Source organism: Phlebotomus papatasi, chromosome 2, assembly GCF_024763615.1.
Source record: "Phlebotomus papatasi isolate M1 chromosome 2, Ppap_2.1, whole genome shotgun sequence".
In the NCBI taxonomy this organism is placed as follows: Eukaryota; Metazoa; Arthropoda; class Insecta; order Diptera; family Psychodidae; genus Phlebotomus; species Phlebotomus papatasi.
In genome coordinates this window covers 22,927,148-22,953,773 of record NC_077223.1, presented here as the reverse complement: position 1 = coordinate 22,953,773, position 26,626 = coordinate 22,927,148, and the positions used below count along the sequence as shown (strand labels likewise).

General features: G+C 32.4%; 1 protein-coding gene across 2 annotated transcripts in view; it reads left to right on the top strand.

Moving 5' to 3' along the window:
- The first annotated feature begins 10,879 nt into the window (after window positions 1-10,879).
- Window positions 10,880-26,626, top strand: part of LOC129803119 (Krueppel-like factor 8) — a 112,493-nt gene continuing 96,746 nt past the window's right edge. The window contains exons 1-2 of one of the 2 annotated variants that reach the window (XR_008751841.1): window positions 10,880-11,597; window positions 24,660-24,695. Coding sequence is in view for 1 of the 2 variants with exons in the window: in XM_055849471.1 (XP_055705446.1) it covers window positions 11,586-11,597; window positions 24,660-24,695 (48 nt within the window). In the remaining variant the exon portion in view is untranslated. The remainder of the gene's footprint in view (window positions 11,598-24,659; window positions 24,696-26,626) is intronic. The other variant, XM_055849471.1, reaches the window with a different exon arrangement.

The window sequence follows — 26,626 nt, the reverse complement described above, 5'->3', positions numbered from 1 at the left end:
TATGCAACACGATTTTTGGCATACGGATCTCACATGGTACGTTTGGTAGAGTTGAGTCTCCTGATCAAGAATCTGTTCTTGGTTTTACTCCTATGCGTCACAATTTTCTTTAAAGTTTTTTTTTTGTTTTTAACGTTTTGTCTTATATTATCAATTATTCCTCCGGTTCTAGTGTACAGAACAACAGAACTTAATAAATGGGCATCCGTTTGAAAGGTAAGTAGTTGTGGTTCAACTTGAAAATTATGTGATATTTGTAAAAAAAAATCATTGGGGGCAAAAAAAAAACAAAGTCTAACCAAAAAATTTTAAAAATTACCTTAGAGGGGGACTCTAGAAAAATCATATAAACAAAACAAAACTAAATATTAATGTACTCTCGTCAGCACACAATAGATATCACTTAGGACTACATTTTTGCTCATAGAAGACATCCTGCCTCGATTCCTCTAAATGCCTTATTTTTTTGATTTTAATGATTTTTGATTTTTTTGATTTTTGATTAACCCTTTAACGACGAGACAGTTTTTGGGGACCGAAAATCAGCAATAAAAATGAAACGGTTAAACAAAATCGGTAAAAGGTCTTACATCTAACCTTAGAAAATCCAACAGAGACTGATTCGGTGTTTTTTTTTCTTCTAGGAGCGATAGGGACAAAAATAGCCTAAAAATTTAAGTTTTTTTTTCTAACAATACCAATGAATAATAATTTTCACTCTAATGAAAAATATTATGTTTGAGTATTGTGTTTCTATTTCCAAAACGGTCATGCTTAAAAAAAATTGGAAGTATAAAAAATAATTAAAATTAATTTTTATTATGAGAATTTAAAAATTCGCCATTTTTTGAGCTTCAAAAATTTACTATATAGCAAATTACTGGAGACTTGCAAAAAATATCCTAGATTCCTTCAACCTTCTACTTTGCAAAAACGTACAAACATAAGGAAAAAATAACTTTAGGTAGTCAGGAAAAATTATTTTCTTTATGGGACACCGGTGTTCCAATCGTCCTTAAAGGGTTAAGTTCTACTAGAAACACTAGAATCGGAGGAATAATTGATAATATGAGACAAAACAGCAAAAACAAAAAAAAAAATCTTTAAAGAAAATTGTGACGTATAGGAGAAAAACCAAGAACAAATTTTTGATCAGGGGACTCGACTCTACCAAACGTACCATGTGAGTTCCGTGTGCCAAAAAAAGTTATGAATTTGTTGCATAGCGTAATGGTGATTTGTGATTTGTGATTTGTGATACTATTCCAATGAAAAATGAAGGTTTTTTTAGCACTTTAATGTTCTTAAGTGCTTTTGTATTATCGACTTTTCGTATAGTGTTAGTTCTTGTCTCGACTGCTTTCCCTAGTCCTCGCCGTGTTCAAAAACCAACGACTCCTTCATATTATCATAGACGAAAGGTAGAAAATTTTACTCATACATACAAGTCGCCGATAGGTATCTCGAAGCCCAACGGCTTTTGCCGATTGCCCGCTCGACACGTCGATGATATAAGAGAGACGAGAGAAATGATGAGAAAGGAGAAGAACGATGTTTTTTCGTTCTGTTTAAAAAGATTTATGTTTCAGTTGGGGTAAGTGGGACATCCTGGAATGTGGGGCAGCTTTGAAATTGTGATTTCTTTCCTATGTTGGAATGGAACTGAGCCTTCATGCTGCAATGACCGCCTAGAACCGTACTTCTTCTATATGAAATATTGTATTTTTTGAGTTGGAGGATATATTAGAAAAATATTACTAATGTAATTTCTCTATTCTTTTTTCCTGTTCAATCATATTTCCATATTTCAGATGAATATCAATCTTTGCATAATCTTTTGGAATCACTGATCTACTAGAGATCAAATTAATTCATAAATCATAAAAGTATTTGAAAAGCAGAAAATCTATACTTAACCGATTCATTACCGTAATGTTCACCAGGACCAGCTCTAAAACATATCCAAAAATCATTGAAAAAGCTTGGGCCAATATTGAGAAAAATTGGAAATACCTAATTTTTGACCTATGTTTGGGGGATAGGAACGTATGAAATGCGAGGGGGGAAAACTAAAGAGGTTGGGTACAAGATAATGTCATTTGAGGAAGGGTCACCGAAGACCGGAAGTCGATATCTCTTACCGTTTAAGCTCCAGAACAGTGAGAAGTCGATTATATAACTGCTCTCCCTTTGAGTTCGAGCAGTAAAAAAGAGAGGGTATAGTAACGTGATCTAGTGCCGCACCAATAAAAACGCTTTATAAAGTGACTAACGAATACATTCAAACATCTACCTTCAGTCTATGGTACATATACAGGAGTCGTTGTCAAAAACAATAAAACAGTCGTAATAGGAACCAATACATGGAAAAGTCAATTATGTAGAAGCACTTGAGAAAAATTAAGTGCTTCTACGTAATTGTATTCTTTTGATTCTTGTCATGACTGTTTGTTGGTTTTAGAAGACGGCGAAGATTAAGAAAAAACAGTTGGGACAGGAACCAACACAAAAGGGCCGATAAAGTAGAAGCGCAAGAATGATAAAGTGCTAAAAGCTATTCAGGGGAATGATTTCCCGTTTAATGTTTCATTGGAATACAATAAAATGTATATCCTTTTGACATAAAGGAAAATGATCTAGCAAAGTTGTAGAGCAGTAAATTTTCTATAAGATTGTTCTAATTACTAATCTTTCTAGTCTTATGATAGTAGGAAAAATAGTATTAGAGTATCTGTTTTGTATTTTTCCACAGTATACCCTACTAAAATCCGATGTTTCAGTAAATTAGATAGTATTTTGATAAAAAAAGGATTTTTTTCTAGCCAAAATTGAATTTTTTACTGATCATTTTGATTATTTATTGACCAATTTGAATATTTTATTTACCAAAATTGTTAATTTACATATTAAAAAATACTAGCAAATATATATCTTGGTTCATTAAAGTATATTTTGATTTATTTTGTAGTAACTGAAGTTACAGTTGGGTTCAGGAAATCTTTGCTCAAAAAATCCGTTTTAAATATTTTAAGAGGAAGAAGTGGTTTTTAGGAGTTAAAGTTACAATATTTTTCCTTTTAATTTAATATTTTCAATGCGTAATGATAGGATTTCTTTCGCACTTTAAGGATAGGTCAACAAAATATATTTTAAGCATAGTTAAGGGGCTTGTAATTGAAGGTTTACTCAAAGTTGAAGTTTAAAAATAAATAAACCAGTTGTTATTTACACTGAAAAACATCCTGCCAAAAATTATTTTTTTATGAAATGTTCTCAAGGACTTTAATAGTTCTTCCCTGAATTGCATAGAATTAAAAAAAACTTAACGTATTGCAAAAAATATCCAACTAATTAATAAAACTCCTCTTTAAAACTTCAAAAAACATAGCCTGGATATTCTAGCATCCATCTGCTTATTCCGGAAGCAATTCTTTCGGGAAATTAAATGCAAATTGAGTGAATTGTTGGAAAAAGTACCATTCATAAAGAGTATGAAGAAGTAGAGTAAAAAAAATCCTCTGACGAGGAAACTCAACACCTTCCTTGAACTTATTATTTATTCCATTTTATTCTAATTATTCTTTAACGTGAATATTCTATCCGGTTTCACTCACCAGAGGTGTTTTCTTGCCATAAAATGAGGAAAACGAAGAGGCATTAATAAACTGTGTAGGACATGGCGAAGTAATTTTGGGGTATCTGGTCCAATTTTCACCTCACTTTCCCAGGGATAGGATATGTTACACTTCCTGAGGTGGGATCGTCGAGAACTCTGCTATAAATTTTCTCTTAATAGTCCCTAAGAATTGTCTCGATTTTTTTTCATTTATTGCCCAACTAACACCTACAATCACCGGGAAAATTTCATACACGGCGGGTGACTTTTCCAGCCCATTTCGCCATTCCCTTCCTACCTGGTGCGGAGCTAATGAAATGCGATAAAACTGTTCATGACTTTTAGTGCTGTTGCATTCACGAGGAGGAAATTTTAATTTCCAGCCCTTCTAAACCCCTTTTTCCAACTATTTTTGGAGCCAGTCGAGGGAGGTTTGCCACACGGAAAGATTGCTGAAAATTCGTTTCTGCACCAACATCCTCCACATGGTGTATGAGAAGGCTCCTGATGAACATTGTCTCCACTTAACAGTTGACTAACCTGGAGGGAAGTGAATCCAAAAATACTGCCACGATAAATGTCACTCACATGCAGAAATAGTGCACTTCACCTGATTATTCTGCTGAGAATGGGTGTAACTGAAACAATTTCCGCTGTTGACAAAAGGGATGGAAAAGTGATCCAGATTTCGCAGAATGCTCGCTACGTCTATGCTTTGAACATAAAATTCGGTTCATAAGTTTTTGGATACAGATAAAGTTGTTTAGCTTAGGTTGAGAGACAGGGGTACACAGGTCTGCCTCTTACGGTTCATTTTCCGTGCCAATCAGCGCGATCTTTGAGACAGATCGGCGCAATCAGTGCGATCTTGAAGACTGATCGGCGCAATCACAGCGATCATGGAGACTGATCGACGCGATTAGTGTAAAAATGGAGACCAATCGCCGCGATCTGCCGATCTAGTACTTATGATTCTCTTGCTGGCCATACTTATTCACCTCCTGATGAGAAAGCATTTTGCTCACGAGTTCGTATTTTGGGAAGTCTTTTGGAATATATTGTTGGATAATGAGCTGGCGTGATGGATATTATGTGGGGACACTTCCGGTAATCGCCAGTGGAAATTTATTTCACCTCAAGAAAAAAAAACACATTTTCTGTCTTGCCCAGAGCTTTCGGTCCGGATGTGGACCTTCTTCAGTGGCTACAAAACTTTTGCAATATCTTTTGTTTTTTTGACAAGCCCAAAATCTATTAGAAATGATTTTTAAATTACTTTAAAGCGGTATAAAATTACATACACAGAAAAAAACATGAAATTGTTTGTAAAAGTTTGTGAATTCCCACTGGGGACTTTCGAAATTCTCGTAAATTGAATAACCTACAAAAAAAATCGTTAAAATTAGTATTTTCCTCTCAAATTATATTCGTGACATAATCACTTGACCAGCGTTTTTTTGTTCTTCTACAAGCATTTGTTCGTAAATGTTCGTAAATATATGGAAAAAAGTTCGTATAATTTTGTGTCTTTTGGTCGTAATTTTTTTCCAGGCAAACAAAAATGTACGAACAAATATTTTTAAAAGAACAAAAAAGTGCTCATCAAGTGATCATGTTATGAACAATGTTTGTGAAAAGTAGTACAAACTTTTACAAACTTTTTTTGAGTTATATTTACTAACATTTCGTAAGTCCCTATAAGAGGAATTTATAAACATCTACGAACTTTTCTATGACTTTTTTTTGTGTAGAATAAATAAAATTAAAGTTTTGGTTTTGAAAATCACTAGAGGAAAGTGCTCTCCCTTCGAACGTTCATGCCTTCGAATAATGTGAATTTTCTTTTAGTTTTCCTAAGAACCTTAAACATTTCTATTAAATATTAGTTGGCTTATCATCAATTGTTGAGAATTCCATGATAATTTAGTGCAAATCTCTTACGAATAACAAAAGAAATTCACATTATTCGAAGGAATGAACGTTCGAAGGAAGAGCACCAGTTTCATCAGTTTCCTAAAATTCTCAAATTAACCATGAATGCGGGTGACTTTACCACTCTTCCGTTCATAAGCTTTTATTTAATTCTTGCACATCAGTATAGTTTTTACCGATTTGACATGCTATGTCGGTGACGACTGTCCTTAAAACTATCCTATGTGCAAAAATACAAAAACTCTTGGGCTCACATACCAAGCGAACAGGAGTCTGTTCAAAAATACTCACAATAAAAATTAATTCTTAATGGAAACATGGGCTGCTGATTCAATCGAACGCAAAATTGTAGGAAATGAATCAAAACGAGTTGAAGTGCACACAGCAATTGGTTTAGATCAGTGGAAAAGGTAATCATGACTCAGTGGTTAGGGTTAGGGCATTCGCCTAGACAGCGAAAGGTACCTAGTTCAAGTCTGGGTGGTGGCAGGAATTTTTTACTGTCTCTACTTGAATGGAATTTGTTCAAAAACACTCACGACTATTCTTAAGTGCTATAATTAAAGAAAAGCTTACGAACAGCAGAGGCATCTTCGGAGGGCAATACCACCCGCATCTAAATTCAATCCTAATTCACTGGTAAAAATAAAAGGGTCAAATTGACCCTTTTCAAAAGGATGGATCGTATTTGACCCTTTGAAAGGTTCACTTTTGTATCTCTTGAAATTTAGTATGCACATTTATCACGAATAATCATGTTTTATTGTTAACTTATTACTGATATCATATTTCTCTCATCTGAGCGAACACCAAAGATCACTTTTTCATTGTTTTTTTATTCGTTTATTCCGGAATTAAATAGATGTCAAAACCGTGACCCTTTCGAAGGGTACCTGGTGACCCTTTCAAAGAGTCAAATATGATCCATCCTTTGGAAAAGGGTCAATTTGACCCTTTTATTTTTACCAGTGTTCACGATCACTTGGTGAAATAAAATCAAAATTGATGGATTAATATTATTATTCGTATTGAGATATTTTATCGTATTTTAACGCAATTGTTCCAAAGTTCCCGTATTAAAAGAACCTGCTAATAGACTGCCCAAAAGCGCTTTCCCACAAAATAGATGCTTCTTCCATGCTCCCTTTTTGTGCAAAGACGGTGCATTTTACTAACGTTTCATTACGTGTGACAATGTCCCCTTCGAATTATTCAATTCATTCCATCGAGTGGAATTCAATATCACAACTGATAGAGCTGAGCCTGAGATCTCTTTGCTAAAGAGCTGACTCACTATTCCACGACATCCTCATTGATGTTGATGGATCATTTACTATATTACTCTTTCAAATGAGTTGGAGCAATAAATGGTTATCGGTGTAAAAAAAATAAACAGAGCTCATTTTGTAAGCAAGAAATTTACTTTTGAATTAATGTTGGGAGGCCAGCGAAAAAAAAAACTTTTAAAAGAACAAAAAGTAAGGATACCTCTAACGGTATCACACTTTAAATATGTATATAACAATATGTTACAGATAAATCCAAGAATTGATTAACTTGACGCGATTCCTTGCCTCCAAAATCAAATTCACAATCGAATTTTCAATTATTTCAAGTTGCGAGCACCCTAGTTGCATACTTTTCGAGGTCGCTCTTAAGGAATCTTAGCTATCATAAGCTTATCTGGGCTACTATAGTCCTTGCTTGTATAGCTTATATAGTCCTTTTTGTTATATTATGTAAACTGGGCATCAATCAATAAATTATTATTATTATCTATAGTTTTTATTTGAAATTAAATCGTATAACTCTTGAGTTATGTACGATGTTATCAGTGATTTATAAATTGGTTTAAACATAGGTTTTGAGCCGGTAAACTTGAAAATAAATCGCGTAATTAGAAAAAATTCGAAGCCCTCTAACTCATTAATAACGCTTTTTTTCATGAATTGGACCACTAAAGAACTTTATTAATAAAAGTAAGTGATGCAAAAGTACTTTTGAGGTATAGCAATTAAGTTACGAGTTTGAGCATTTCGCAGCGCATGGGACGTTTTTTCACCCTTTTTATTACTAAATTTGCTATAAATTTATTAATTACGAGTTGGTGTATTATCACCAACAGTTGGTTTTTTAATTATTTTTCACTCTTTTAATAAATGAACAGTTGGTTAGTAGCAATTGTATAATATTTTTCTGTTAGTTTTTCTTATATTCAGTACATTCAGTAATAAATAGTTGGTGAATCGTTTATCAATAAATAGTTGATTTATTTAGTTAGTTTTCGGTATTTGGAGATGAATAATTGATATATATTTACATTATGACAAACAGATGATTTAAATTAAAAAAAATCAAAAAAATAACTTTTGTGTAGAAAAATTTATAATAAATGAGTGATAGCTAATACCAAAAGTTTTTCTTCGTATTGTGTATCTTATTGTTCGAACGGAGTGTTATTATTGACGTACTCAGAGTCAAAACAAAAATCTCTAGTAGCCAATATAAAAATTTTTGATGTAAAAATAAATTAATTAAGGAGAATTGCAAAAAAAAATTAGTGATAAGCCTAGATTAGCTTAAAAAGGTGTGATTCTTATATTATATATTCGGTTTGTGGACAAACTTCAAGGGTTTTTCATTTGAAACTAATGCTTATTTGGTTCAATTTGCACAAAAGTATATGAAAAATCAAGTCTATTATATCGGAAACTATAAGAGATAGAGGCCTTAAACTTTACACTACATTAGATTTATCTTTTAGGCTTAAGATGTGCGAAATTTCATTTGAAAATGAAGAAAAGTAGGTGAGGAATTCAAGAAAATGCAGTTTGAGGAAATTCTCGAAAAATTCAGCGGCCCGCGAAAATCCGCAAGAAATTCCGTGATCTGATAAAAATTTCACGGTCCGCGAAAAAATCCGATGCCCGCGAAAATCCGCGAAAAATTTCACGGGCTGCGAAAATCCGCGAAAAATTTCACGGGCTGCGAAAATCCGCGAAAAATTCTGCAGTTTGTAAAAACTCACAAAAAATTTGTCGATTTGCGAAAATCCGCAAAATATTCCGCGTTCAGGAAAAATTTTCGAAAAAAGTACGACTAACATATTCTATATACTGTATATATAGGTTATTGAAATTCGAACCTGGCTGCTTCGGTCTTTATTGTTAATGAAGAGGTTAATTTCCGATTGTTTAATAATTAAGTTAATTGAACTTAAGTTTGTTCCCAAGATAGAGGTCAAACGATAAGAGGTATCTACTTCTGTTCTTTGGCGACCCCGCCCTCATAAGTCGACATTATATTTGAGTTTTTTCCCTCATCCCCCATGCTAAAAATAATCTAATGTGCTTACTTCTTATCTAATTTTCTAGTTTGAAATTGATTTGTGGTTTGTAAATCAATTTAATCGGTAATAAACCGTTATAAACTCAAAAACATGCAAAAAGTTATTTCACGGATAATTAATTGACTCTATTGGAGTCGCACTGTATTTTGATAAATTTTGCTTAGAAACACAGTAGGACCTCGATAGAGTCAACTAATTATTTCAATATTCAATTATTTCAATCAATTCGTTGACTCTATTGGAGTTCGAAAAAACTCAAATAAAAAGTAAAATTTTGATAGAAAGGGATAATATTTTATGTTTGTATTGGATCATTCATAAATTCAAAAACGATAGTCAAATATTATTGAATTAACCTATAAATTCTACATTCTCTGGCCCAAAAGAGTCGTATTTTTAGGTAAAAGTTGGAGATTAAAGTAATGATTTTACGGAATGTTTTTATTAATATTTTAAGTATAAATTACTTTCCATGCGGTAATATTGAGGTATACCCACTATTTTGATTTTAGATAAGGAAATGGTGTCTTAAAAATTTCTTTTTTCACTTTTTTATTAGAAGAGCTGCCGTAGATATTTGGGTATTGAAAATTCTGATGCAATTAAAGTTATAAACCAGAATTTCCCTTAAAATTTTAAATAGACAATTTTAATTTTTTTAAAGAACAATAAAATCAATTGTTCTTCTGTAATATGGGCGCTAAATGGTTAGAGATATTGAATATCTCTCGAATGGAGATAAGTCAATATCTTTAAGCATTATTCAGCACTTAAATCCTAAAAGAAGATTTTTTTTACCGTTTTCTCTGACCAATTTTAATTTTCTGTTGATTATTTGTTTTTAATCCAAATTTTCTTTTGATGTACTAATCTTTTAAATAAAAAATGTAACTTAAAAGAAATTTACACATTTTCTTCAGAATGGTAATTTTTATCATCGCTTATCATGTACATTTTTTAAACAAGTAAGTCCTTTAAAAAGTTTGAATAAATTTAGAAAAGATTTCTTCACTATGTTATACCCAAAAAATCTAGCATCTCGTAGGTTTTCTTTTTGTAATTCGAGTTCTTAATGATGGCCCAAAATTCCTTACTTTGCGATCATAGGCTTAATAAAAAAATCTTAAGACAAGAGAGCTTTCAATCTATCAAAACGCTTCAAATCACGAAGAGAAAATTATTTAATTTTGTCATTAAATTACCATGTTCTTATTATACATAAATTTTTTCTTGTATTAAAAGAGTTACGTTGATACACCAAAACACTGATTTTAATTTCGAGTATATCATACAGTAGACTCTCTCTCAATTGAGCATTTGGGGCAAAATGTCATCCGGTTTATCGATAGATTTGAGCGTCAAAGCCTTTGTAAATTCCATAAAAAGCGCTCAATTATAAAGAATCACGATAAAATATGAAGAACTACAGTAATTTTGAACAAATTAGCTTCATAATTAAACGTGAAAATTGTCAACAAAATTTTTCTCCAAGATTGAAAAAGAGCCGATTGAGCGAGAGTCTACTGTAATAAGATCATATAATATTATCAGTTCAATAATGAAGGAAAAGTTGACTATATCGGAGTCAATTTGGGTCCAAGTTGACTCTATCGAGGTCCCACTGTATTAGTATTTTGAGTAGACTTTGCAAAATAATGTAATCTCTTTAAATTTATAAATGTTTCTATGATTATTCTCAAAATGTGGCCCAATACTTGTTCATAATGTTGGATGTTACCAAAAATACCATGTAAAATTGATAAAATCTGGCGGGAAAGAGTCAGCTGGCAATGGAGACGCCTGGTGCAGTTGGTAGATGGAGCCGCCTGGTACCAGGCGCTCATGCTAAGCTGAAACTTTAACCATCATCGTTGAGTTGAGCTTGTTTGAAAATCTTGAGCTTTTTGGTGGAACCTCTCGATACCTACACTACACAACTTCTCGGATTTGCTGGTGGGATGAAAGTCTGGCGTTCTGCAAATCACACAAAATTCATTCAGTGCTGAGCTGTCCGATGAGGCGGGAACACGTATTCTTTCCACCTGCTATTCAGTGCGACTGCTTTCAATCACAAGTGTTTCCTCTTTCGTTTGTCTCTCTCGCCTCTTGCAGTCTGATCCTTGTCCGAGGACACTGAGGTCTCGTCCCAGCAAATATTGCATCCGCATGGAAAAAGTGTGAAGAAATCGTAAGACTAATCTACACTTTTCGTCCAAAAGGTTTTCGAACATTTTTGAAAATTTTGTCCAGAATTTAAAGTATTGTGGAGCAAATTGTGATGTGACGTCATGTGTTGACATGAGACAGTGATTCTGGTGGTCACTTTCCATTTTTGGAGATAAAATATGCGATTTGTGTGACGAAGACTGTGAGATAGAAACGGCAGATTGCTGCAACATTCCCTCCAAGTGATGTAGATTAGGTGACTCTTTTCCTGTGGATTGTATTTCCGCACCCGCCTGATGAATCTCGCACATGTGGCCAGTATTTTGAAATTCAAATCCTTGCACACAATCTGTTAAGAACAGAGTAAATCCCCAGTGACTCTCTAAAATCTTTGTGGTAGTAGCATCAAACAAAAGAATCACAGTGTTTGGAGTTGACAAGAATTGCAATTACGAGGTGAGGGAGACGCCGAGGAGCACGCTAGAAAGGTGACATCGACGACAGCTCGACGGTTACAATTTAATGGTTTTCATGGTGAGTCTTTCTCTTCCCTCCCATTCACGCAAAATCACTGTTTAGAGGCTCTCAAATCTGACACTCAAAAAACAAAAAAAAAAATCCAAAAAAAAACATGAGAGAGAAAGAGGAAGATAAAGTGAAAATACGAAACACAAACCACACAGAGAAAAACAACAATGACACAAATTACAATAAAGCACAACTATACGATTTCCTCCTACAATTTCCATAGCGATATTCCCACTTATATGTGTTGTGAGAAGATGTGTCATTTGTCTCTCTCGCACAATAAACGCAATTTCCGCTTTCAATTAAATTACCATGTTTAGTTGAGATTTATTATGGGCCTTTTTTCATCATTCTCTTTCACCAAATATCCTTACACTGGTAGCACTCAATGAACTTAAATGCATCACCACAACATAACGCAATTGAGCCACAGTGCATTTGCCAATTATGCTGAATTTACATGCGGATGGGATGAAATTGAATTAAGGTTTGTGATGAGAGTTGCACACTTCCTTGTTTTACTTTGAGTAAAAATAGGAATTATTAAGAAATGTCGTTGGACAGTCTTAGGGAGTGTCGTTAGAAAATTCTTAGATTAATCGTAAGGTTTTTCTAAATACAGATAGGGTAAGTGTGCCAAATTTCGGCATTGTTGCATGCAAGCGCCAAAGTCTCAAGTTTGAAATGTAATATTCTTAATACAAATTGATTTTTTTATTACTTCTTTTTAAGAAGTGTTGCTTAGACGTCGTTGCTTTCACGTCATCTCGTTTGTCGAAGCTACATTTTTTGTTATTCTTTTGCATTGTATAATCTCTATATTATGTAAAAACCAAAAATTCATGGGAATTCGAGGAACAAAAAAGGTGGCCGGAATTGCAAGCTGGCCGGAATTTGGCATACTTATCCTAAACTGGAAAATATAATTATAAAGGAAATTTGCTCAAATTCAGTTTGCTTAAATTCCTCGGAATTTTCCGTGGAATTCCTGTTATGGTCTTATGGAGAATCAGAGAATGTTCTTCTAAATAGCACAACATATTGAAACTTTCACTGATATTTCCTATAAAGCATTTCATGAAAAAATAAATTTTTCTTGCATTGCAATCCCCTGTGGAATTCCTCTGGACTGGATGCAATTTTTATAGGGTCCCATGAAATTAGTTGAAAAAAGAATCGAATTTGTGGTATCATCCTAATTAATTTTTAAAGCCCAGGTGAAAATGGTATATTAAACTTTGCTGAAAGGATTTTAACAACTTGATGAATAAATAAGTATTCATTGACGCGAAGAAGTAGTAAAAAAAAAGCACTTCCTTCCTGGGCAAAATTATCTAAAAAATGCATGTGGATGAGAAATGTTCGTGGGAAGTAAGCTTTCGTGATGATTTTAATTGAATTAGATGAGTCCCTTTTGCACCAAAAACTGACTCACAGCACGAAGATAAAAGTACACTAAAGGAAGCACGTGAATTGCCACAATCTCATGAGATTGGAAGTTGGCGCGATTTTCAGTTACAAAAATAAAATTTATATATGAGATGAAGAAATGTGATTAGGCGAGTTGAAGAAACTGGTATGGAGGTAGCTTGAAAATTTAGCCGCTGTGCCACCATCTCAAAATCCACGGGACTACTCCTCCCGCGCTGTGACTTGAGGAATCGTGGGAATCGAATCTCTAATCTTGCAAAGACAGAGTCATGCAAGCAAAACGGTACACAATGAGCAAACAAAGATTACACACCATGTCCAATTCTCTGACTTTGCTCAAATGTTTACACTTCAATTCACTCACTCAGCATAAAGTTCAGAAAATGCTTGAGAGTATCTTTAAGTTCTTGTAAGGTAGAATACTGATAAATTTCGCTAGTTTTACAAGATCTGTAAAAAGAAATTGTAAAGAATCTCAGCTAAAACCAGTTAATTGAGAATTTTCGCAATCGATTTTGCCTAGAAAAATAAATTAAGCCACATCATTTATTTATTAAAGAACTCTTTTTGTACCTTTTTAGTAGAGATCCTTTACGATCTTCATCTCTTTAACTTCTTTAACTTTAACTTGGACTTCACTTCAGAGTTCAGTGGTTTATTTATCAATACTCAACGGAAATCCAAAGAATTTTGTAGCTCAAAATTAATATTTCAAAAGTAAAAGTAAAGTAAAGACAACTGTTAATATTTCTTTTTTTATTTTATTTTATTTTCTATTTTAGCCCGAAAGTTTAATTTAATTAGTTAAAGCTTATGTTGCAATGCTTCCGTCAATCAAAGATTTGAATTTAGGGGACGAGTGTCACTCATCCACTACTTTTGAAAACAAACATTTTGGAATAACAAATAATTATATCTACGAAGCGTGCTGTATATTGTCATATAGCCTATACCTGCACAGAGAAAAAAAGGGGGTGCGATTAATTTTTTTCCTCATAACTAACATTTTTAGGTGTAAAAATATATCAACATTTTTTTATGTTGATTTTACACCTTTTTAAGGGTAAAATTAACATGAAAAAGGGTAACTTTAACCCGTAATACACCTAAAAAGGGTAATATTTACACGGATTTTGAATCAATACTGCAGGGTAAAATTAACATTTCCAGAATGTTATTTTAACTTTTTCGGATTTCTCTCAGTGAATTAATTTGAATATGGTTTATATTTGTTGAGAAAATGAGTTTTGAAAAATAGTTTAACTATGTGAAATTGCCTCACCCTAGCAGACATGGGATAATACTTTAGTAATACACTTTACAACATTTTATTTTCCATAGTTTAAATTTTTAACCTGCATAGTTTGTTCAATAACTTAACATTGTCCTAACTTGAATTGTACCAATTTTTTGGTTATTATATATAATTATTGAGCCTTGACCTAAAAAGAACGTTGGATTAGCAATTCATGCAATAAGTAAAAAATTAAATAATAATTTATTTATTTATTTTTCTTTTATTTTACAATGAGCCTGAAATTGCATATTGCAGTCAAGTTCCTCAGATATATGAACGATTGAGGATATAGATGACATTTCTAAACCCTAAATTGCGAATAATATTCTCAAAAACATAACGGAATTAATGTAAAATGCACTTACCATTAATTTAGAAAAAATAGAGAATTTATCTTTGGAATTTATTGTTAAATCAGTAAAATTTGTTGAAGAAGTTGATTATAATGCGCTAATATTAAGTAGCACTATAGAAAAATTGTTTCAATTCAGACTACACACAAAATTTACATAACCTCAAATTTTACATATTGATTTCAACTATTGTTTATATTTGAGGAACTTTACTGTGTTTAAGGATTTATATGTATATATTTGGACGAAGGACTGGCGTGATACATATAGATAGGGGACTCTATGGTGATGACCGGGTTTAAAGTCACCTCGCAAAAAAAAAAACACTTTTTCAATCTTGCCCAGAGCTTTCGGTCCTGGATTATGGACCTTCTTCAGTGGCTGCGAGGATTTATAAATTTATTTTTAAAATTACATTTAAATGCAAGATCGTTTTTTCTTTGCACAATTTAAACTTCTACTCACTCGACTAAACTATTTTTCTTGTACTTTATGAGGGTTGTTATTTCGTGTGGGATTGGACAATATCATCATTTTCAGATTATCAACTGGGAAGGTTTTTTCTATGAATTTGTTTTCACTGATTTTCAACTTTTAGCAAATTTTCTTGACGTACGGTTTTGGATGTGATGTGGATTGAAGAAGTATTAAGTATTATTAAGAACACTTTTATTACAGATATTGTTTGATACTTTTTAAGGAAACTTATTCAATGAAGGCTCCACTTATACTTTTTTAAACAATATTAATAATGTAACACTTGAATCGTAGCAGAACAGAACACTTATAAATAGATGGCTATCAGTCTAACAACGGTTCAATAAAATTTACAATTAGAGTCGCATAAAATTTCTCATAATTCTTCCAATTCATCCAATCTCCTATTTCAATTAATTTGAAAAAATCAAAGTAAAGTGAATGATTTAACTTGATCTTGTTTAAAAATATAAAGAAATTTAAGTGATATCAATAAACATTTTTATGAAAGGTGTGATTTTACGGCAAGAAGTTTTAATCAATATCCGTATATATCTTTTAATGGTTTTACGTATTTTTAATTTTAATTTCGTGTATCAGTTAAATATTTTCCTTATAAAGTAAGATTTATTATTCAGATCATTCGAACTTAACATTGAAAAAAGTCAATTTTTACGTCTTTTTTTAATGAAACCTTAAAAGACATTTTTAAAAAATAGATTAGAGATTAAAATGTCATCACATTGTATGTATATCGTCGCTTGGATCAGCAATTATCGTATCTTACTGCTCACCTAAATCAAGAATAAGGGAAGAGCAAAGAGCACCAGCGATCGGCAGTGTTCCTCGGATCGTCAGGTTATTACCATATTGTAGCACCAATTAAATGAATATTTAAGAACTTAGCTACTTTTTACCATTAATTTAACTCTCAAGAATGCTGTACATAAGCTCAGATTTAATTCATAAAACCAATTTTTCGTAAGACAGCTTATTAAATTCGTGACGATCTGAGGTATACAGTACATAGTTGCAATTACACCTATTTTTTTTACTAACTTATTGTAAAAAATTGAAATTAAATTGGATCACTAAAATATCGATAAGCATTCACAAAAATACAAAATAATATTTTGAGGCTTATACTTTTTAACAAAATATCGAGCATGTCTCTTAGCATTCCGATCCGGGGTGCTCTTCCTTTATAGTCTGTCTTTCCATTTTAGCAGAAAAATAACTGTTTAATGAGGAACTTACGACATTATTATTTTTTAATTTAAGCAACGATGTATGTATAATATAAATTTTATAAAATTATACATTATAAATTTATAAAAATTATTTAAGCAGTGACGCTACGGATTTAGCAGGATCACTGGTGTTAACACAAATAATTACGTCATAGAAGACAGGGGCATCTGGGGCAGAAGTAAACAGGGGGTAGTTGTAAACATTGCGATTTTTTAAAATAAATATTAAGAGATTTATTGTGAATTTATCGATACTAGCTAGGGAACTTTGTCCACTGAAGCAATGAGCGACATGTAAGTCCAAGGAATGTAGTCATAAAAATCAGTTTTTACAACCACCACATGTTTACTACTGCCCCAGTTTCCCCTAGCGTTTTGAAATTTTAACTTGATTCTCTGAAAAAAGAAATGATGGGCTTTATGAAACAGAATTTGCCAGTCAATATTCTGCATCACCTTTCAATTCATTGGAATTGGCAAGACATGTGAATGTTAATGAAAATGCAGTTAATTGGAAGATAAAAGGCGAGTGTTGCTGTCAATTCAAGTGGAGACCTCTCTCAGAGCTCCTCAATTGGGTGCCACAAAACAATTATGTGAATTACAAAATACACGAAAATTGGAGTATATAGAGTCGGCGTGTCTTTGTCGAAACACCGTCCTCATTTGCATATTTGTTCCAATGTTAGAAAATATTGTCTATGGATGTCGAACATGAATGATCGGTGTTTGGATTGAACGAAAAAAAATTGGTTTAAAAATCATCCTGCCGCGCGTTTGTGAATTTGAAATTGACGAGATAAATCGGTCGATTACTTAATTGGACTTACCGCAGTCAACGAGGTAATCAATAAAATGACCAATCCAATTATATTGTTTTATTGCTTGTTGCCACAGCAAAACAAACACACTCCGGGACAAATGTGAGAGATGCAATTTATGCTGACAACGAGAAACAACGGGATTTTGTCGCATAATTTCTAATCAGAGACTTTTGTTAACATTTCCAATCATCTATTGACGGTTTGTCCAGAGCCGTATGCTATACTGATTTTATTTCAGTTGTGGCCGGTTTGTGGCGCCATATCTTAATTAAACGAGTTCTTTTGTTTTGAGAGCAGTACGATAGTTCTTAATAATCTCACATGTTATAATTTTCATGATGTTTGTTGTTCTTCGATCGGACTCAAACTTAGTCAAAGTGTTTTTGCAATTATGTGATCATGAACATGTAGGGTAAATTCTTTCAACTTTTTGTATACACAATTTTCATTTTTTTGTTAATCATTTTCTCTTTACACAGCATGGTTCTGTTTCAAATTTTCGTACGCACTCGTCTGACCTAGAGGTTTAAAAAAATTAATTGAAACACTACTGGTAAAAATAAAAGGATCAAATTAATCTAAATTTGATCCTTTTACAAAGGATGGATCAAATTTCATACTGTGAATGCACATTTATCATAATAGAACATGTTAATTTGATATATCCTTAGGATCAAATTTGGATCAATTTGAATATTTTATTTTTATCAGTGAAATAACTTATTGATGATCAATACTGATAAATGAAAGATCTCGTGGAATACAATTTTTTTTGTATAAATTCGTTAAACCGGCTAGAGGTTTTAGTGGTTCTAATCCTAATGTAAAAACTACAAAGGCATCAGAAAATATATAAATTCTTTGAAATATCGCAAATTCGTTAAATTTAATATATCCCGGCCCCTGTTTTGTGTAATTGATAAGGTTACCGTTTTACCCAGTATTATAGAAGACATTCAGGCCCATGTGTTATCCATAGGGTAGATTGCAGAATAATTTTTATCATAATAAGTTTTTCACCGTTAAACAATTTTATCAATAATTTTTTCGAGCGGAAAATGCTAGTAAGCCGATTTTTGTTTATTCGATTTTGTTGACATCTCTTTGGTTTTATTCGTTTTATTTCATTCAGTGAAAAGAAGTGATATCTTTACTTTAACCGGTAGTTCAAGTTTTAAACTGAAATTAACTGATTTTGGGAACAAAAATTCCTTTTGTAAAATGTGAGTAAATTGGACTGTTCGTAAACTCTGGGGATGCCGGAAGTAAACCTAAATAATTTGCCGGAGGAACATGGACAAGCGCAACCCCAGAAAGTGCTTTGAATGCTATGTAATTCTCTGCAAGAAAGGTAATTTTTTGGTAGTTTCAGGGTGATATTGTGACAAAAAGGAGACTGATACACTTCTTGAACCCATGGGTAGTGATATCGAGACAATGGGTATCGGTAGTTAGTCATCATATCATGTCAATTTACTAGAACTGCCTCGAATCGACAAGAATTTCAATCTCACTGGGGATGTTAAACTAATTGAAATTACTAACTAATTTAATTTACTGAGGATGCCATCTTCATGAAATAATTTCTTTAAGATTTTAAACACTCAAAGTTAGAAAATTAAAGTCAACAGAGCACTGGAAGCCTTTGGTTATTGAAAATTACTATTTGTTCAATAAGGTTTGCTCCAATTTCTAAAATTTCTCATATTTCTTATGTTTAAAGATTATGTAAATCACTAATCAATAAAATTATAGAAGAGTCAAGGAGCAAATTTTATTTATGTTCTCGAGAAAAAATAATTATTATATGTATTGTGTCTTGTGTCAAAATTAAAGCCTCTGAAAATGATTCCAAATTTCTTCAATCTACCCTATGTCCATCTTATCCGAACCCAAGATATTTTTGTTTAAATACAAAAACCGTGTAAAGTAAAAATTTTGGTAGCAAATTGGCATCATATTAGGAATGTTACTGAGAAATCCTTTATGATTTCAATGAACTGGGCACAATGACCCTGCGATAGTTTTATCCCCTAGCATATGTGTAAAAGCTAAAATCTGATATTTCTTAATAAACGATAAAGAATACTATACAAGCAGTTCTTCACTATTTAGAAAATCTGGATAGCGCTGAAAGTCAAATGAGACAAATAATGCGGCGTACATAACAATTATATATATCAAATAAATCGAATTTCGTATTAGGGTTCAAGGGCTTCAAGCAAGTTTTTGTCAATTTTTTTTGTGGCACCCCTTTTTCATATTAGGGTAAGTGTGCCAAATTTCGGGATAGTTGCATGCAAGCGAAAAAGTCTCAAGTTTGAAATGTAATATTTTTAATACAAATTGATTTTTTATTCTTTCTTCTTAAGGAGCGTTGCTTGGAACCTTCTAGACAGTTTATCGTCTTTATTTACTCTAAAATCATTCTTAATACATTTTAAAATGAATAAAAATGTAAAGATAGCTTTGGTGCCCTATTTCGGTCACCTTCATTCTCATAGTTCCTTGCCCTTTGGGAATTCTTCTAATATCTTTTTCACGTCTTCTCGTTTATCAAAGCATTTCTTGCTATTCTTTCGTATTGTATAATCTCTAGAGTATGTAAAATGTAAAAATTTATGGAAATCTCGACGAACTAAAAAGGTGGCCGGAATTGCAAACTGGCCGAAATTTGGCACACTTACTCTAATTCTTTTTGCAAAATGTAGCGAAGAGATTTCCTGAGATGCTTAGTATGAGCAATTTAAAGGTCTTTACATATTGGGAGCAATTTTTGTCAAATATTGCTTTTTTGAAGCAAATTGTAGGCAATGCTGTAGGTGAAAACGTCAAAATTATGCCAAAAATGTTTTTTTTTGACAAAAATTTGTACCCAAAATGTAGAGGCCTTAATGCGTAGTTACACTTTAAATAGTAGGGTGGCGGCATTACTTGTGGCTGCCTTTCCTTATGGCCTCATCGCAATTTTTGTCAGAAAATGATTCCGAAAACCAAAAAATGGCATGTGTTGAGACATCATTTATTTAAAAAAATTCATTTAGAGTTTTTTTTTAATCTTTTTCTGCGAGGGGGCCATAAGTAAAGGAAAGATACAGAAACCACAAGTAATACCGCCATCCTTTACAGAAATAATAATATGGATTTTTATATGAATTTGATATTGATGCGTTTTTTGGACTTCCATTGTTTGGATCATTTTTATGTCTTACAGATTACCTTGAAACTGAAGTGATTAACTGCAAACTATTGATTTTTGAAAAAAACATATGTCCCTTGTGCACTTACCATCTTGGAATAAACTTTCATTACCTTTAAAGCTTTTTCATGAAAGGATTTTATCATTGCACAAGTTTACATTTTTTATTTTGGACTGCAAGATTAGAAGGAATTATCAGATCTAAATGAAACTTAGCATAGATTCATACTTATACACTTATGGATAGCGTGCATAAATCTTAAATTATCGGTTTATGATGTCATTAAAAATTTTGTGATTTTTCAAAATCTGTTTTAGGTAAGAACTTAAAATTTTTGCAAGCTGTCCGTCCATGAAGTGTATAACGTCCTTCTTGTATGCCGCTTTCAAGAATTTTCAGTGGACTAATATAAAATAAACAGGGATCAACAACACAATTTTTTTTTACATATTACCAGCCGTACTCTTAAGAATCTCACATACAAAACGCTGATATAGGCTTATCACTGGCTTTTTGCATAATCTCTAGAACTCAATTTTAAACTGATCTGAACTGGAGTGATTTGAATAAATGCAGCATAACTCTGTGGTCATAGAGTGTTTGGGAGAAAATTCCCATGTCTTTCAAAGTGACTGTCTTTTTGGTGAGACAAAGTGTATTTGGGTATGAAAAGTTATTGAACCATACATTTTCGCATTTGAATTATTCATATCGAATTTAATCCTGGCGATGCAATTTTGTTGCTAGAGAGAACAAAATGTTTGATCTATGCGATCGCGTTGCAAAAGATTGAATTAAAATGCGGTCGCAGGCATTTTCTCAAGACCGATAATCGCCAATTTATCGTGATGGTGTGTATTTGCAATGAAAGCCTCCAATCGTGATTATGGGAGACAAAAGGTGCCGATTGGACCACCCTGTGTGAATTTTTCCAAGCGCGATTCTTGGGCAAAACGGTTAGTTGGGAACAAATGGAAGGCATCAGTATTTTATGTTCAATTAAATCCCATCTTATATTTCTTCACAACATACAATCCCAAAGTCGATAATGTGGGAAAAAGACAATTAGCACTTTTTGCTGGAGCACTTCGACGCTCAACAGTCATAAATTCACCGTCTTCAGGTGACTTCGACGGATAGTAACAAATTATAGTGTGGAAATTTTCTTTGTGTCAACCTTTCTCTTCTCCTCAAGTGATAGTTTGCTTTTCTATGCCTGGGTGCCCCCGCAATGACGTAAAAAAAAGCAGACAAGCAACGGTGCAGTTTGAAAAAGTGATCAGCAATTGAATTTTAATTTATTTTATTAGTGGAAACAATTGCTGCTAGCAGAATTATTTATCGACCACGCCCTCCAACAACTCTTAACCAAGAGACTGAGAGTAAAAAAGTCTCTGGTCTCACCTGTTCAGGCTTTATTATATTGAATTCGCAACAGAAATTAAGCAAGTTGTATGTAGCTTTTGTGTGGCTTTTTTTTCCCTTTCTTCAATCTCGCGGTTATTAGCGGCATCGACTGATCTTTAACTTTAGTTAATGCTAGTCAAGGATAAATTAAACGACAAGTTTAGATAGTGTCTAGAAAATCTAACTTGGAATTTAAATTTGATAAAATTAAAATAAGGTAAAGTGCCCTCGAGTCGACCAGTGGTCAATATTTGAATGTTTTAATTGTGAATTTCTATAAAATTGTCACTGCTTCGTATTTATTTATAGAATAATTGACCTATTAATGTTAGATCATATGCCAAATATTAGTGCAAATATAAATAAATTGAATATATAACTCTACCGGTCGACTTGAGGGTACTTTACCTTATTATTTGAATTTCATAGTTTCTGTGTTTTATCCAAGATATAACAGAAATGACAGATGTCAAAAAACTACTTTATTTATTTTTTTGCAATTTGAGTTCCCATATTCATAAACATACTGCACTTAAAACCTATTTTTTGTCTATCGAGCATTCTGCTAAATTCTGTGAACCTGCTTTTATTTTTATCCAATTAAATGTTGTTATCATTACTCATCCATAGTTTTTTCGAAACCCAGGGCGGAGCACTTTCATTCATTTCAGATACCAAATATGGAACATTATTTCCATGAGATTTTTTAGTGGGCAATCGTTTTGTTTTTTTACTTAAAAAAATAAATTTATATTATTATGCAAGCTCAAATTGAGTTAATTTGCTATTTAAATGTTATTTAGATTATTGTAACTGTAAAAGGCTTTCAGGCTTCGCACACAATCTGGCTTCGAACACTATATTTTTTCATATTTCTTTAATGAATTTGATTTTAGTAAATTAATAATATCGTTGGTTTCATTGACCGTTGTCGTATCTGCATTTCTTTTATGTTAGCATTTCATGTAGGGGAAACTGGGGCATCACCAAACACGGGGTAGAACCAAACACAAATTTTTATTTCTAAACTACTTGGACTATCTCGACCATTTCTTCAGTAGACAAGCATCCCTATAATGCCTAAAAATTACTATAAATCTTGTCCTCTGAAGTCGAATATCCTATTAAAAAATTGCAGTGTTTGGTGCTACCCTGTGTTTGGTGGTGCCTCAGTTTCCCCTGAGAGGCGAAGTCTGTGTCGTAGCTTGCACCAAATGCAGATACGACAACAGTCGATGCAACCGACAATATTTTAATAGTCAGTCTTAAGTCACACATTTTCTGAAAGTGTAGGTCAGATTCATTAAAGAAACATAGAAAAAATGCAATGTTCGGAGCCTGAAAGTCTTTCGCTTAATTGGTACTATGTCTCCTATAATGCACGTTAAATAAATCAGAAATAAATATGACGTTATTGGAGAATTGCCATACAAACTATTCATCAGATACATTAATGTTCCAAATTTCAATACCGTGATGTTAAAAAAAACTAATAGGGGAAAGTACTCTCCCTTCGAACGTTCATACCTTCGAATAATGTGAATTTTCTTTTAGTTTTCCTAAGAGACTTACACATTTCTATTAAATATTGGTTAGCTTATCATAAATTGTTGATAATTCCGTAATAATTTAGGGTAAATCTTTTACGAAAAACAAAAGAAATTCACATTATTTGAAGGCATGAACGTTCGGTAAGAGAGCATTTTCCCCTAACATGGGCGTTAAGTGGTTCAATCTCAAACGATACACTGGTGAAAATTAAAGGACCAAACTGATTCTTTTGCAAAGGTTGGATCAAATTAACATGTTCTATTCACTGAAAAAAAAAACGAGTAAAACTTACTCGAATCGATGTTAGATTAACTCTTTTTCGTTGTGATTTTCGATTTAATATATTTTAGAGTTGATTTTACTTCTATTTAAGTGTAATATTCAGAAGAGTTGTTTTAACTTTTTTGTTTTAAAATTTACATGACAAAAGAGTGTAAATAACTCTTTTCAACAGTGAAAATAACTCGTTTTAAGAGTTAAAATAATTCTTTTTTTGAATAAAAATAACTGAAAATTGAGCGATTTTGCAATTTTATGTTTTTTTATGTTATGATTTCCTTTATTATTTTTTTTCTTGATCTTCAGTTCCCTATATTCCGAGATATCACATATGATGCACTGCATATATGTCTTCATGAAACACTGTTAGGAATATTTCTAATTGATGTTCCATATGAACATTGTCACATGAAAATCTTCTCGACTGAAGTATATTCTTAAAACGAAAACATTTAAGCATATACTTCAGTCGAGATGAAATTTTACATCGAAAAAGAGTAATAATTACATCAATATACGACGAGTAAATTCAACTCGCACGTAGAGTAGTTTTAACTTTGTTTACTAAAATTTACAACGAAAAAAAGTGGCATTTACATCGATATTCTTCGAGTTAATTCAACTGGGCCATAGAGTTGTTTTAACTTCCGATTTGCAATTCATGCAAAATTGATCCACCCTTTTCTAGTAATACCTACTAGACTTTTACCAAGTTTTCAATATATTCAATTTATGTTTTCATAGGGTGAAATAGGGTTTTAGCATGAGATTCTTTCTCATTTAATCTCAGCTTGTAAAAAAAATTGTACAACGGAATATTTTGAAATACAGTTTTTTATTAGTTTTAAATTTATATTATGTAGAGTGATAAACGTAAAAATATGGTCTTCTCATTACATTCACTAAATACATTATTTTTTATTTTGTTTATTACACTACTCCAAGAGAATGTACATTTATTTCATTACATTTACAATTGGCTCTCTTATTTCTTTACAGAATGGACTCGGCCCAGACCCTCTGCCAGCCAAAGAGGTAAAACATTATTTCTATTTACTTTACGTTTGGGAGGATTTCCATGTGTTAAATTATCCCTGAATAATGCTTTCAACGCGTGAAATGTTAAATAGTAAAACAAAAGCCTCCATCAAGTTCAATTAGCATAAAAGCTGTAACCTTGTCACCTCTATTGGCTTTTTTGTGCCAATCTGTACCATTGGTAGTCTATTAATCTATTAATTCACAGAGATTTTCAGTGATGATAATCTACAATTTTTCACAGTTTTAATTGATATCTTAAGCGACTGAAAGGTCCTAATTGATTTTTTTTGTCCCACACAACGAATCAATAAAATGTTCTTATTGAGACGTTGATTTTAAAATTTAATTACTCTTTTCCTTTCTCTTTTTTTTGTCATTTGTCTGTAATGATATTTCATTGACAAGATAATGGGAATATATTGCTTTTTGAAGTTGTCCTCGTACCTCAGATTTCCGGCGAAAAAGAGAGACATTCCTATGGTTCAATTAAATTTTAGATGGTATTGAGGGATTAGCGTATTTTAGTATTCAGGTGAGCAGAAGTCACCAGAGTAACAAATTAATATAGCAGAACTGGATGTATAATAGCATTTTAATAGCCAGCAATTATGCCCTTTATTGATCTCTTAAATATATACTCTTCTCACCAAGAGTAAACTCATTAGAGTGTCTTGGAGCTACTAGACATGAGATGTTTCACCGTTTATTAATAACATTTTAATAAATTGTCGTTCAATGTCAAACGTGTTTTGTGTCACTGTGAATCTATATATGAAAGTTCACACACGTTTCAAACTGGTATTAATTATGTTAAAAAAGAAAAAGTCATACCTCCCCTAAAAAAAATCAGATCTATACTAAATGCCCCACCATATAAGTTTGGAAATATTAATTCTATATAACGCTCGGAAATACATATGCTGTAAGTTAATCTGGTGAATCAAAAAGCATAAATTAAAGTATAGGTAAACAGTTTTAATGATAATAATTGCTGTGGCAGCATGTAATTCCACTACATAGATATTTGACTCATACTGTGAAGTCGAAATTGAATATGAATAGGAACTTCGATATTCAATTATTCAACAGCGGCAACAATATGTTATTGTTAATTTGTAATTATGAGCGAGTAATGTTACAACAGTTCGTGCAACACACATGACATCCAAATGCGACACTCCAACTCTTTTGTAACCATTCATGTCCCCCTCATTCGGGCACAATAGACAAAATGGCACGATTTCCATTCCCAGGTGATTTAATGGGTGATCGATGGATTTTGCTATAGACTGAAACTTTTAGCCAGGAAAATTGAGTTGAATGGCAAAAAGTTTACTAAAACTTTGTTATTCGATTTTTCTGTTCATGAAAAAATCTATTCGTTCTCAATCATTGTATTGATAGAAATTTAAAGTATTTTTATGACATCTGAAAAAATGTTATAAAATAGTCCTTTTAGGATTGAAAAGTGCTTTAAGCACGATAATTAATTTTTAAAGTGCTTTAAACGTTAGGAGAAGATGGAACTGTTAGTTGTTTCAATATAGGAGAAGCTGGGGCACTACTTGGCTAACACATGGTAAAGTATTACTAAAGAAATACAATAATTACAGACATTGCCCAAGCTCTTAAATAAGAGCTTTGTTCAAATGCATATAATAAGTCCTTAATACAGTAGACTCTCTCAAATTCGGGCATTTGGAACCGAAATGTCATCCGAGTTAGAGAGAAATTCGGGCATGAATTTTTTTGAAATGCAACGATTTTTTGATTACCTTCGTACTCATATTCAATTTACATGCTCATATTAATTGTAAATTTTATAAAAATCCCTTAATAATGTAAAATCACACAACAACTGAGACGACTGAAACAAACCATGGCAAATTTGAGCATATTTGCTTCATTCGATAATCACAATCGAA